The sequence below is a fragment of the Podarcis raffonei genome, chromosome 3, assembly GCF_027172205.1.
Source record: "Podarcis raffonei isolate rPodRaf1 chromosome 3, rPodRaf1.pri, whole genome shotgun sequence".
NCBI lineage: Eukaryota > Metazoa > Chordata > Lepidosauria > Squamata > Lacertidae > Podarcis > Podarcis raffonei.
The window spans coordinates 67,682,518-67,697,832 of NC_070604.1; the positions used below are offsets into that span (position 1 = coordinate 67,682,518).

The 15,315-nt window shown below is 42.7% G+C and overlaps 1 protein-coding gene across 1 annotated transcript; it reads right to left on the bottom strand.

Annotated features, from left to right (window-relative positions):
- Nucleotides 1-991: 991 nt before the first annotated feature.
- On the bottom strand, nt 992-14,324 carry NUP43 (nucleoporin 43). The gene is made up of 8 exons (XM_053382146.1): nt 14,130-14,324; nt 13,095-13,217; nt 12,809-12,886; nt 10,425-10,593; nt 8,921-9,056; nt 4,831-4,982; nt 3,825-3,947; nt 992-1,979 (listed from the first exon to the last, which is right to left on the bottom strand). Exons 1-8 carry the CDS (start codon nt 14,247-14,249, stop codon nt 1,762-1,764), a joined length of 1,119 nt encoding a protein of 372 aa, XP_053238121.1. The 5' UTR covers nt 14,250-14,324; the 3' UTR covers nt 992-1,761.
- Between the last annotated feature and the right edge of the window lie 991 nt (nt 14,325-15,315).

Genomic DNA, 15,315 nt, shown 5'->3' on the forward strand with positions numbered 1-15,315 from the left:
TTTATTATTTATACCCCGCCCATCTGGCTGGGCCTCCCCAGCCACTCTGGGCGGCTTCCATAAAAACCAAAAATACAGTAAAATATCACACGTTAAAAACTTCCCTGAACAGGGCTGCCTTAAGATGTCTTCTGAATGTCAGGTAGTTGTTTATCTCTTTGACATCTGCTGGAAGGGCGTTCCACAGGGCGGGCGCCACTACCGAGAAGGCCCTCTGCCTGGTTCCCTGTAGCTTTGCTTCTCGCAATGAGGGAACCGCCAGAAGGCCCTCGGCGCTGGACCTCAGTGTCCGGGCAGAATGATGGGGGTGGAGACGCTCCTTCAGGTATACTGTAGAGGACAGAACCAGGCCAAGGCATTCCGATGCCTTCGGCTTAGCCCACCCCCCATTCTTCAGGAAGAGTTTTCAGACCCAGGACCCACTCTTTACCCAAACATGCAGTAGGGGACACATTCCTTAATCTTTTACAGTGCATTTGCATGGTTGTTGTGCTCCTTTGTGGCCCACCTTGGATAAGGCCACAACTCACAAGTGGCATAGGGTTGTTTAGCCTAATCCTAACTGAAGACTTATTGTGGAGGTAAAACTATGGCCTTCACATGGTTTCTGTAACAGGACAGCCTTCTTTGGAGTGCATCAGTGCCTTCCTACCAACCTGCCTACCCCAAACAGCTCTTGGTCCTATACACCTGGAGAAGGGCTGGAACAAACTATTCACTTTTGGTTTAAAAAGCTCACTTGGACTCATAGACTAAGGTTACCAGATGTCCCCAGATTGACAAATCAGTCCCCTGACAAAATCCATCTATGGTATTTAGTAGGAAGTTGAAAAGTGTCCCCGGATTCATTGAAAAAAATCAGGTAACCTTATCATAGACCCTTCTGGCAGCCCTGCTTACAGCTATCAAAGACAGCTTTATTATTCAATAAATATGTTCAAGTCCTATAATAATTGTTTGAGCACTCTAGTGTAGAAAAAAGAAAACCAACTTCTATTGACAGTTTAATAAAAAAGTTTTCTCATAAGTGATACATGCAGTTAGTGATTTCTTGACAATTTTACAAGCAGTTGTGTTTCTTAAATTGATAAGGCTATTGAACCTTAGCTTACTTAACTGGGAAAAAGTCTTCCTGAAATCAGTGGGACTTACTTCCAAGTAAAAATTCATAGTAACAGTGCTAATCTAAATGAAATTTGAATGACAGGCCAAAGATTGATCTTATTGTCAGATACAGTGTTGGAAGTATGCAGTGTCACATTAAAGTTACTATTTAAAACCATTTCATGGCTTACTATTAAAATTTTGAAGCATTTTAACAGTCCACTGTTTCCATTTTCCTTTGCCAAGATTTATATTTTTTTCCAGCTTCGATTAGAAGTATTGTAACCTAATCAGTACATAAAAATGCAACATAAGTCTCCCCAAAACAAGCATTTGTTCAGAAATTTAGCCTACTGCCACTATCAGTAACCTAAACATTAATTATACTCTTCATGATTGCTGAAGAACTGTAAAAGTGGCTGAACTATCCTTTTAAATTTTTGAGCTTTAGGTAGCTTATTGCAAAGAGGAGTTGGTAACACATGAACTAGAAAGAAATGGCAATTATTTTTCTTTTATGTAACATGGTTAAAGAATCGAGGCTGCAATGTGAATTGTAGTTTATCTGCCATTACAAATTATTCCCTTAGTTTATGACTAGAAAATGTATGTATTTCAGCATTTAGAAGTTCAAAATCAGCTTTTGTGGAGATAAAATTATGCAAATAGGTTTTTTTTAACATAAATAGATTCTGCATCAGTTCCATATACAAGACATGATCCTAAAACATCTAAACTATTCACAGATAATGTTGGATTTGAAACTAAATTTGTGATCTCCATGCGGTCTTTAGTGGGATCATTGCTGAGCCAGGCACTTGTTACAGATTGATTAACTGCACTGTGAGGCAGATATGTAGTAGTACTTCTCCCACCTAAAATAAAACACAAAATGAGTTAATTTTTAACTTAAATGCAGAAATAAGAAAGTCGTTGTTCTCCATAGCAAATGTGATGACTAACCGTTGTTCATGTTGTTAACAGTTTAAGTATTTGGCTTTGCTGCTAACATCCCAGAAATATAACCTACACCTCTTTCCTTCTCAACTTAGGGATGGGGTGGTGCTATGGTCTAAACCACTGAGCCTCTTGAGCTTGCCAATCAGAAGGTCGGCGCTTCGAATTCCACGACCGAGTGAGCTCTGTCCCAGCTCCTGCCAACCTAGCAGTTTGAAAGCACGCCAGTGCAAATAGATAAATGGCTATCACTGTGGTGGGAAGGTAAACGGCGTTTCTGTGCGCTCTGATTTACGTCACGGTGTTCCGTTGCACCAGAAGCGGTTTAGTCATGCTGGCCACATGACCCGGAAAGCTGTCTGTGGACAAACGCTGGCTCCCTTGGCCTGAAGGCGAGATAAGTACCGCAACCCCATAGTCACCTTTGACTGGACTTCACCGTCCAGGATCCTTTACCTTTTTTACCTTTGCCTTCTCAACTTATGAGAGCCTAGTACAACAGTGAGACATGGTCCCTAGAGCCAGCTCCAGTTAGTAGGCTATCAGCTGTATTTTATACCAACTGCAGTTTCCAAACAGTTTTCAAAGACAGTATACAGTCAAAGTTCAGTATACAGGTTACCAGACCACCCTATTCATTACCTATGAAGTCCTAAATGGTTTGGGACTTGGCTATCTGAAGGACTGCCTTCCAAAACATGAACGCTTCATTCTTCAGGTCTTGTCCATATCCCCTTGACAAGTTAGGCAAGTTGCCCTGAAGTTAGGCAAGTGGTAATGGAAAGAGGATTTTCTCTGTCACAGTGCCTCATATATTTAATGCTCTCCCAGGGAAACTTCCCTAGTGTCTACCTTAATTTCTGTTTGGTGTTAGGCAAAGACTTCATTGCCAATATGTTTCAACATACTTTGTAGATGGTTTTAAGTTGTTATGACTGCTGAATTTTATGTTTTTTATGGGTTTTATTATTGGAAATTATATTTTCTATAGTGTTTTACTATTTGGGTTGGAGTCTTTCACCAAATGGCTGCCTATAAATAAAATACAGAGTAGCAGCAGCATGGGCAAAACCACTGTTCTTCAGGTGCTACACATGTCATGCTACATAATGCAACACATTATTTCCTTCTCTTCCCCTGGCTCATCTCTGTTTTTATAATTCATGGCCTAGCCTTCAACCACTTGATTTCAAGGGGATCTCTTCCACCCAACTTTCAAAATTTGAGCCTTTCATTCTAGCACCTTCTTTTCTACATTTGTGTGTTCCCTTCAAGCACTACCAAGCTTTCACTTCCTTTATCAAAGCAGTAAGTCACTGCTGAAAGTTTCATTCCCCAAGCAGATTGTAAACATACCACATCACCAAACCAACTTGGAAAATTGGCACCAGATACTGTACTGCTTTCACCACAGAATTCCTTTGAGATTTCTAGTATATGTATATATTTCCTCCCTCCTCACATTAACCACAGATGGGATAGCAGAGGAACATTAGGCCAGTTTACGAACTTGAAACGTAGATTGTGCCAAGTTTTACTGCTCTGTCTTAATTTGGCTAGAGACACAGCACATTAGAAATAAACAGAAAATGCCAAACTGAATATCACAACAGAAGAACTCTCTGAAGATGAGCAGACACAAAAATGTAGTAACATCTATGCTTGATAAGCCCATGTTGTCCCATGCTTTTCCTTTACACTCACTCCCAAGTCTACTGACAGAAGATAAGCTCCTTCAAGTTTCTCAAAAATAGGAAATTTACCTGTATGAAGGAATGATTTTCTTTCAGACACGTCAGTAGAAACATCCCAGTGCCACAGAGCTCCATCTTCTGAACAAGTGAACAGATGATCAGGATTGGAGGGATGAAAGTGGACTTCCCATACTGAACAAGTAAACAAATTTTATTGAAATATACACTAATCTGGACATAATAAAGATACTATATAGCATGAAGGCGTGCAACATTTTACAATAATAGACTATGATTAGAGGCTGAGTCAAATACAATGAGCCTAAGTAGAACAGAAGCTTGAATTTTTACAAAGTAGACTCATACATATATTTTTTCTATGAACTACAAAATGATTTTGAGTATGCACACTGCCTCTGGAACAGAACCCTCACATGGGGTGTGATTGTAGCTTTTCCTGAAATGAAATTTTATTGAGAAAATACAGTCAAATCTCTATTGTTCCCTCTTGAGCACCTTATGAGAGCATTCCACTGCCTAGACTATGTTCCCAAGTTACAGTTGCTACGCTCTTGTATATTTTGTAAAATGTGTCGTAGTTTCTGTGCTAGCTCTCTCGTCTCCCAGCAGAACAGAGGGTGACTGTACCGGGAATAGGTTCTATTTAAGAATTTTGTAATAAATTCTCTTATTCATTCATGTTCTGGAAGGGCTAATTCCCTGATATGAATACACACACATGCTCCTAGGGGTCCCTTGCAATGCTACAATTCTATTACAGTACTCTATGAATCTGGGGACCCAATGTTAAGAAAGGCTGGCTTAGAGCCATTTCTCTTTTACCTCATAGCTCGTATACATGGACACACCACAACCATTTGAATAACTGGAGGTTGTGCAGACCTCCCAAACATATACCCATGTATATGTCAAGGAGGAGAGATACAAGGGTCTATTGAGCTCTATGGAAATCCTGCCTTGCCCAAGTACTGTACTCATGTGTGGAAGGCTTGTACCTCTAGTTGTTGACATTAGGACAGGCGCAAGAATTACGCCTGTTTGTTTCGGTACTTACATTCTGCGTCATGAGCATTTAGCAAGGAAACTGGCATGCCGCCTTGTCTTACATCCCAAATACTCAACATTCCATCTTGGCTGCCTGTGGCTACAATGTGCTGCTGACTAGGGTGCCTATCCACACAGTGCAGTGGAACTCTTTCCCCTGTCCTGCAAGGCAAGAGGAACACACATTTTAATGGGGAATCAAACAGGCTGTAATCCAGGAAGCAAATGACATTTAGCTATAGTGCTTGGCTTTAACAGCATTCCTTATCCGAGAGTACATACTCTTCCGAAACCTGAGCCAGTCCGGGGGGTCCAGCACACTTCTTCTGCGCGGCTCTGGTCTTCCCCCGAGGACCTCCGACGCAGCAGCACGTAAACACAGCGGAACAGAAGCAGGAACGTTCTGTGTGGTGGCAATAACTCAGGCTGGACGCAGCAGTCTCCTTATCTATGTTTTAAGTCTTTATTCCTTAGCAAAACACAATAGCTATAAATCCTGGCGACAGAGCGCACATCTTGCTCTTTTCTTGGAACGGAGCAAACACACACACTGACTGACGCACAGTAAAACACTCCCTTCAGTATTCTAAAACCCCGCCTCAAAATGTGAGACGTCACTCAGAACTTCTTAACCCTGTGAGTTCTGAGCCTCTCTCCACACCCCCTCTCGAATCATATTTTGAGAGGACTTCTGAGTGTTCAACACCTTCCCCATTGCCTTCCGCCCCTTCCTGGCATCGTTGTTAGGCACCTGTTGAACCTCACAAATCTCAGGTTCGCACTGTGCGAAACCAACCCACGCATTTGTGACCTGAAACCTCTCAGGTGGAATTCCCTTTGTAGCCCGAGATGACCGCCTGGGCACAAACTGGGGTGCTCCTTCTGACCCACTGGGGCCAGCATGTACGTCTTCCTCATCAGAAGACTCCCCCTCTGACTTGACACGTCTGTGAGCTTTCTCCATTATGCGCACAGGAGATGAGGGCTCACTCTTGGACACTCTCTTAACAACCTGTGGAGACGCCCTACTCTGTTCCGGGACCTGGTCTCCACCAGCAGGTTCAGGCTCTGGCTCTCCTTCCTCCTCAGAGTCAGACAGACAATCTGAGTGAACGTCAGAGCGCGCTTTGCGCCTTGCCCAACCATCCTGCTCAAAGAACTCAGCCTGTTTACTGACCAGAAGCTTGGTCTGATCACCTTCTGGATATGCGAATCTCCACCCTTTTGTCGCAGGCTCATATCCACAGAAGATCATTTCCTGGTACCTTGGGCCACCCTCCTGCTGCAGAAACTTTGGTACAGGCACCATGGCTCTGCTACCAAAAGTGCGAAAGAAATGCACAAGCGGCTTCTGTCGATGAAGCAGGAAATACGGGGTGTCACCTACCACTGAATTGTAGCACCTGTTCATCGTGAAATTGGCTGTCTTTACCGCCTCCCCCCAAAAACTGTGAGGCAAACCAGAGTCATCCAGTAGAATCTCTGATGCTTGAACCAGAGCTTTACTCCTAAGCTCTGCCACGCCATTCTCCTGAGGAGAAGTCACCTTGTGACGTATTCCCCTCTGGCGAAAGAAACCCTTTAGAGCAGACCCAGTGACCTCTGAACCTCGGTCACACTTGAACCCCTGCACCTTGGTGGAGAACCTTAGTTCCACCTCAGCAACCCAATCTTTGATCAGTTGTGTTGCCTCCTCCTTAGTTTTCAGCGTGAATGCCCATGCGTTCCGCGTATAATCATCTGTCAGCACCATCAGAACCTTGGCCTTGCCCAGACTTGGCTGTGGCATACCAAAAAGGTCTGCATGCACAAGCTCAAAAGGCTTTGTGGTTACTCTCTCCACCCTGGGATGATTAAATCCCTTGTTCCTTGCTTTTCTGCAAGCTCTGCAATTCAAAGGTTGACCACATTCTTTTACCCGGCACCCTTTGGTGCACTCTGATAACATCTGAATGTCCTCACAGGAACCGTGTGACATTCTCTTGTGCCACACGCAAGCACACGACACATGAGTGTGATCAGTGGCTTTCCCAGCATTCCCCTCACCCTCCAGAGGTGTTTCCAGAACAAAGAGATTGTTCTGATTCTTCTCAACACTTATTAGCTGTTTCCCACCTCTGGAAATTGTACAAACATTTTTCTCAAAACTCACTGAATATCCCTCCTGTAAAAACAATATGTGATGAACAGATAACGCTAGTGGCTTTTAAGGAGGCTTTGTGAAAAAACAAGGTATATTGTAAAAAAGAAATAGATATGGAAGGTTAATGTTAAATTGGCAATACCATAAAGAAAATGCGGGAAAATAAGAAAAATGGATGATTGAGGGAGGTGCCGATGGAAGTTCAAAAAACAGTAAACATGTAATTATGGTTGTATGAATTATTTGTAAAAGAAAAACTTAATAAAAATTTATATATATAAAAAAAAAGAATATCCCTCCTGTAAAAGACAAGGTACAGATAACAGGCAATGTTTTATCTCAGGTACGAAATAGACCTTCAGTTCAGCCTGCAAGAAAGAGACAAACACGTTAGCAACATGAGTCACATGTCCCTGTGAACCAGTAGCAAATTTAACTGTTTTCCCAGTTGAAACAGCCTTGCAGTTCCACATTTGTCCATCAGGTGGCACTGTTACCAGATGGGCATTAGCAGCCGAGTCCACAACCCAACGTAGCACTCTGGAGTTGACCTTCTTTGTTGCCTTAGCAACCGACTTCCTGCTGCCCCCGACCTTGGGGCCTTCGCTGCAGGTGTTCTCCAAAACTGCCATTGACGCAGACAGCTGATAAGCGTTTCCTCCCTTCTCTGGAGCTCGTAGCGTAAGCGCTTTCCCATGCCTGCCTCCTCTGCAGGACGTGTTGCTATGGAAACCCGGCTGGTTCCCATGGGAAGCAACCTTGGAAACATCCTGCCCTGTCTCCCTTGCTCTCTGTGGGCAGCTGCGACGCAGGTGTTCAGAAGAAGCACAAACAAAACATCGCCGAGTGGAAAACTTTGCAAACTTGCCTTTGGTCTTCTCTGCCCCCCCAACCTTTCCAGCAGCACTGCTTGAGGCTTTTCTGCTGTTGGGGAAATGGCCTTTGGCTTCTGCTGTGGTTTCTCTGCAAACCCCCTCCAGCTCCTGCCAAACAGCCTGGGCACTCTCAAGACCCTTGGAATGGCTTGCACCCCCACTCTCAGGTGCAAAGTTCTCAGTGGAAGAGATAGCCACTGCAATTCTCTTCTCTTCTCTCAGCTGCTCTCCAGCACGCAGCTCATGTGTTGGGGCATTCCGGCAGCCTTCCAACACAGTCCCAGCCCCCTCTGGGCGTCCCTCAGCCCCTCTTGGGCTTGGTGCCTCCTCAGAGCAATTCTCAGCCCCCTCTGGCCTGGCTCCCACTGCTTTCTTCAGTGCCTGCCACTCCTCGACCCAGGGCTTGCTCCCGTCCACCTTATCAAAAGGGATTGACGACTTCTGGCTGTCTGCCATCTTGCCCCGGGGCCCGGCCTACTTACGGTACAGTAGCACCTCCCGGTCCAGCAGATCAGATCCTCCCAGTGAGCTCCCTTCGCTCTAGTTGGCTCCAGCTACTCCTTAGCTGGCCTTTGGCTGCTTCTCAGCCGACTCTGACTGCAGTCTTTCTTCCCAGCGTCTGATCAGCTGGCCTTTGGCTGCAGTCTCTCACACGCACGAACGTTGCTTATCTTAATTGCTGATGACCCATAACCTCTTCCGAAACCTGAGCCAGTCCGGGGGGTCCGGCACACTTCTTCTGCGCGGCTCTGGTCTTCCCCCGAGGACCTCCGACTCAGCAGCACGTAAACACAGCGGAACAGAAGCAGGAACGTTCTGTGTGGTGGCAATAACTCAGGCTGGACGCAGCAGTCTCCTTATCTATGTTTTAAGTCTTTATTCCTTAGCAAAACACAATAGCTATAAATCCTGGCGACAGAGCGCACATCTTGCTCCTTTCTTGGAAAGGAGCAAACACACACACTGACTGACGCACAGTAAAACACTCCCTTCAGTATTCTAAAACCCCGCCTCAAAATGTGAGACGTCACTCAGAACTTCTTAACCCTGTGAGTTCTGAGCCTCTCTCCACACATACTTACAATGAAAATATCTGTGAAGGCTCATTTCCTTGCTGTCTGAAATCCCATACTTTTAGCTGACCAATGGAATTGACTGTCAAGATCTCTGTTGTGCGAAGTTGAGTAACTGCATGGAGTGTACTGCTGTCAGCATTATCTACAGGAAATTAGAACAAAAAAGTTCATATCATCTAAAACTGTATCACTCTTAGCAAGCATTGTTTGTTTATATATCAGAAAAGCAGAGTGAACAACTGTTTCTAAGAAGTAACTGTAGGATTTACCCCAGGAGATTAAATGTTCTAGAGAGAATTTTCTGGCATGTAAACTACTAGTTGGATATACTAATATACCTTCTCATTAAGGGTATACTAAGGTTGTAATCCTATAGCCATTTACCTGGGAGTAATCCCCACAGAATTCAATATTACTGTTTCTGATATATTGCTCACACTTCTGTCTACCAAGAGAGATGGGAATTTTTGTACAATGCTTATTAAAGTGCAAAGAATCCAATCAGAAACTTCATGAAAGTAAAGGTCAAGTATTTTAGAGTGTACATGGCCCTTATCAGTATGTTCATAAAAGATCAACACCAGAATAACTTCATTGGTGTATGAGAGAAGAGTGTTGCCTCCCTGAGAACTGCTCTGGTTTGTTATGCCACTATCTCATTATTAAATATCTCAATACCTTGGTTAAGAAACCAGTAGCAATTTTAGATTTTTGTTAAATGGCTAAACAGTTTTGGTCTACAGCTTCCATTTTGCTGAAGCTGTTGTTTCTTGTTCTCTTTTCTAACCATTACTACAAAAGCACTTTTTAACCATATTCTTTAGGATCTTACTGTTGAAGCTTTGCTGCATTCGCATATGAGTTCTTATGAAAACCACAGCAGAACATGTCTGTCTGTAGGTCCCTGAGAATATTCTTTGCTCTAAAAAAACCTAATAATTTTATTAGAGAATGCTTTTAATAAGCAAAGTACAGGCATTGCAGCAGAGTATACCATTCCTATGGAAATTGGATGTGTGCAGAAGGAGTTTTAACAACTAATAGCAGTACTAACATATAGCAAAGCATGAGCTATACTTCGGTTCAAACAGGAGAGCTGTCAGTTTGGAAAATGTTTATCTCATCTGCTTAAAAACATTCAAAACACCTTGGCATGTAGATTAAGGCAGATGACAAAGGGCACCATCCAAAATTTAATGTCTTCCTGAGCCTCAATGAACTGGTGGTTTATAGGGTAAGGTAAGCAATACTGCACATGCCCATCGATGTACAGTATCAGTGTAAATCACATTCCAGTGTTTCATAGTTGTATATACTCTGCTCTAAAAGTGTACTTAATATTCTTGTTCCCTACAGCTATGATTAAGTTCACATAAAAATGGCACTCATGGATCTTCCAAGGACTCCCCAGACAATTGATTCGTTTTTATCCTGAGCTAGCAAAGGTCAGCAGGAAAGTTTACAACAATATGTTGCACAAATATTTAGGACTTGAGCTAAAATTACTTACCTATAGTACGTTTAGCTTCCTTATGGTCAACTTCAAACACATTTATCCTACCATCTTCACCAACTGTAAAAATTTCAGGGCTGTTGCATATGATCCCAGTGCATGATGCACTGCCACCAGATGCATCATAGTAATGTGCATTTTTCCATTTCTGGTTTAAAGACAAAGTCTAAAAGACAAAAGAGAGGATTAAACAGCCACCCTATGTGGAAAAAGTTAGTACAGTATCTGAATTTAGAGCTGTGATGCACGCATTCAAGTTCAAAACTCCATAAAAGTTCAAAACTCCATAAAAGGTTTTTGGGTAGCTTTATACAAATTACTACTTAGGCTAAACCAATTTACAGAGTGCAGTAAGACTGCATAAATGTGAATTGTAAATAAAATGGTACAATGAAAAATGCTACAGAAGTAACAACTACATAAGTTAGCTACTAAAGTTTCAAAAGTCAAGATAACAATCTATGTATTATATAAATTGCCAGTAAATATATCTTCAGTTTTGCAAGCAAACACATATTATATTTCTGGCTGCTCCTATACACCCCACATCTTCCAAAGGATTTTAAAAATGTTTGAAGTACAAATGCATGAGTGACATGTCCAAGTTTCAAGGAAGCGACACAGAGGTATTCTGTTTCCACCTTTCCTGGTAACTAGAATATGTTGGATGGGCAGCATCATGAAAACCTTAATTAATGGTTTACCACAGATGTGCAGATGGCTCTCACTTCACTTCCTTTCTAACACAGTCAGGAGCCACAAATCACAATCCCTAACTTAGTGTTATATCCAAACTGGCAATCGTGGTTTGTTTCACTCCAAACCACAATGTCAAGTCAAGGTTAGTTCTTGACTTAATCACGTATTTTTCTGGAGAAAAAGACATGATGCTAAACCAGGGGTGGTGGAATGTTGCTTCTTCAAGGGGAATAGAAAAACAGACGTAATCTCTATGTTCAGGGCAAACCATTTGTTATTGTTAACACAACAAGCAGATTGGGTCTGTGTGTACACACTCACAATTAGCTTGTCACAGATAGCTTCCAAAAAGCCTACTGTTTTTCAAAGCCTTCGTGCAGCAAGAAGACAGGAGAGAATGAATTTGTGTATAATAATAAAAATAAACATTTATTGTCACCACACCACCTGTGTGCAGTGAAATTAAATGAGCCCCCTCCCCCCTGACATACACTCAGACAGCATCAGCAGATTTATGTTTGTTGGCCACACCATCAGCTTTGGCCCTGTCCACTCTGGTCACACTTGCTTTCATTTTGAACCCATTGGCATGTGGCCCCAGAAAGATGGCTATGAGGGAATGCAGCCCCTGGGTTGAAAAAGGTTCCCCACCCTGATTTACAACATTTCAGGTCAGTGCCTTGCAGTTATTTATAATGAGTAACCAACTCCAAGGAAATCAGATTGCCAGACATATCCCATCAAACCATTCTGCAGGAATGGTTTTGCATTTAATCTGAAAGACTGATTACACACAGCAAATCAAATAGTAAGTTATCAGCAGATGTTCAAGGACGAAGGCAAATAATTATGGATGGAATTTAACATAGCGTTAGGTGGGGTATGCACACAGGGAGTGAGGTCCACTCATGCAAACGGGTTTCCAGTTTCTTCCACCTGCACACCTCCTAAATATGTTCTAGGAATTCCAACCCACCAGAACAGATTTAAGGGGTATGCGGGAGGGAGGGAAGGTCCATAGCATGTCATTTAATGACTTAGCTGAATCCCATCCATTGTTTATTTATACACTACCTTTAGGTCAAATAATATCTGAGACAGTTTATAACGCGTTAAAAATACACAAGTACCCAGTGCCCCTTATTCTTCTGGCCAGTGACAGAGACTGGCCCTTGCTTCTACAGTTCCATAACTGCTGATAGTTGGAGTGTAGCCTTTGATGAAGTCCCAGACACAATTGGGGGGGGGAACCCCATCTAATATAGGACTACATTATAAGTGTTCTAATGAAATAGAAATGTTTCATTGTTTTCTTTTGTATACTGAGCTTTATATTAACAGCACAATCATATGCAGCAGTACTCAGAAGAACGTCTCACTATGATTAATGGTGATTAGAACTGCAGACTATTCCACAGTGAAGGTTTTGTCAACATTAATGTATACTCAGCTAATATACATCAACACAAACCTGACGAGTTGTATGGGTATAGTTCTCATAAAATGTTCCTAAAGCTGCCTAGGGACCACACAATTATGCTTTAGTCAACTAAGTGCAAGAGAAAGAACTAACCACTTCTACTCGAGTTTTTTAGCTGTCATTTATATTTAACAGCTTCACACTTGTTTATTCTAGACATGCAGAGCAACTGTCATAGTAGCTGAAAGCGAATACTATTTACCTGATTATTTTGATGATGTCTGAATATGGTCACACTTCCAGTGGATGAAGCAGTCACAATTCTCTCCTGATCCAAAAACTAAGGGAGAAGAAATCCTCAAACATGTTAACACACAAATCTGTATTTACACAAGATTTGATAAGCAAATTGTATAAGTGTCCCAAATTTAATTTCCCCAGCTGTAGAGGTTAGAAACTCCCTTTCTTAATGGTATAACTGCAACACCTTAAACTTTCTTAACATGGAAATTAAATGTCATTAAGAGCTATTTTTATAGCACTTTTACCTCCATATCCATAACATCACCACTGTGTTCAATATCACATAGCAGATGTGGTTCTCCATGATATTCTCCATTTGGGGTCAAACTTCCGAAGTCTCCAACAGACCAAATTGAAATCTTATTTTCCTGTAGGATTACAAGAAAAGCAAGCTCTTGTACCAGTATAAGAAAAACCAAACTTGGATAGCAACCTACTTCAGCTACATTTTCATTTTTCTTGCCAAGCTAAAAAAGTGTCCCAAATACCATACTATCATCAACAAATATATGAAGTTAAAAGGTAGATACAAAACACTATATATTGTGCACACCACATAGAGGTAAAAAGAATGGAAACACAAAACTGCAGGATTTTCTTTTTTACATACGTAGTACCTACTGAACTGTCAATAGACAGCTTACCAGGTTTCTATAATTTTGTACAAAAGCTTTCAGTGATCACATAATCTACCTTATTGCATTAGTGAGGAGAGGGAGCAAACAAAGAGAAAGCTATTAAATTACACTTCCAAAGCAGAATGAAATGATTATTAGTATATGCCAGTTATTTCTAAGCCACCCCACACCTTAATTACAAATGGCTAGTAGTTGTTTTAATCGTTCATTTAAAAAAAAAAGGGAAAGGGGGGGAAGAGTTCATTTTCTAGGGAAACCCAGCCAGATGGGCGGGGTATAAATTATTATTAATAATAATTATTATTATCCTAACATTCTCACTGGCTCGGGGAGCTCAACAGTTAAATAAGAACAGGCAGAATCACACAAAACACAAAAACCGCCCAGTTAAATCGTAACTACTACTACAAGTTGAATAAACTAAATAAAAAATATGGGGTCTGGGGCTTCGACGGACCTCTGAGTCTAAGCGAATACAGCTCCACCCCCGAGATTCAGACACGGAAAACGTGCACGTAGGAACGGAAAGCACCGAAGACGGGGGGGGGAGTGCTGCACCCCCCTTTCCAAGGCAGCTCACCCTGAGGCCACAGGAGAGAGGGGCGGGGTGGAAAGGGGTGACGGGGTGGGAAACCGCGTTACCTCGTTATCCCACGAGCCGGTAGCGAAGACCTCGGGAGGTTGCAGGGCAGCGGCAGACACGGGTCGCCAGCGGGCCTTACTAACTTTCTGGGACACGTACTTGGCGACCACATCCTCCATGCTTAAGCGGAGAGAACCCGCCGCGTCTCTCTTACCTCCGCCGGCTTTCAAATGCGCCCTCTTGATTGGCTGACACACGTCACGGGAGACGGCGAAGGAAGCGGGACAAAAGCCTGTCAGGACTGTGCTGCTCTCTCTCAAGGAGGCGTTAGGCTCCCGAAATTACTGGGGGGGGGGGAGTAACGCGGGATGCTCTACCTTTGGCTTTTCCTTTCGTTTTCTAATAGCTAGAATTGCAGGAAACGCTGAGGACCTGAGGTGGGATGTAAAGCATCTCCAGACGTTCCTTCCATGTCGGTTTTTCCCAGGACGTGGTGACGCCCCACATCTCGTAATATATGTCAATACTGAGCACCCTAATAAAGACGAGGGACCTAATGGCACGAGGGAAGGCTTAGCTCCCTGCCATCCTTCTTGGCCACCATCCCATTATGTGCTGCTATGGGCGTAGCCAGGATTTATGTTAGAGCAGGGGCAGGACACACACCTGTCATCATCAACTGGCTCTGTCTAGCAGATTTGGAATAAAATGTTGTTTTAAATTACTTTCTTTTCACCCCAAGTTCTCGGAAAAATCTCTCAAAATCTCTGCAATTTCTACTTTTAGTTAAGTATTTTTATTTATTTACTTATGGGGGGGGCAGGTCCCCCCTGGCTACACCCATGTGTGCTACAGCGGCAACTGTAAACACACCTATTAGGAAATTATAGTGAACAGAGTGGCTTTTACTTTTGAGTAAACATGCAAGGGATCATGCTATGCAGTGTCATTCGAAACACAGTTCCTATGGAATAAGCCTCATTGAACTCCCCGTCAGTGGAATTAGCTGAAGAGTACAGTATTCATAGGCCTGTAAAGCTCCTTCCTTGTTTCTTCTACATTTTCTAAAGCTAGACCTTGATACTTCAGAAACCACGTCATGGTTTTCCTGATATGTCGCTTCAAAATTATGGGATGATAGTGGTATTTGTATGGGTTGACGGATGTTTGCTCAGTTCTGGGAGAAATAAGTGTGTACTGTATATACGTAAGTAAAATATGAGTGTTAGTACTGCATCAGCAAAA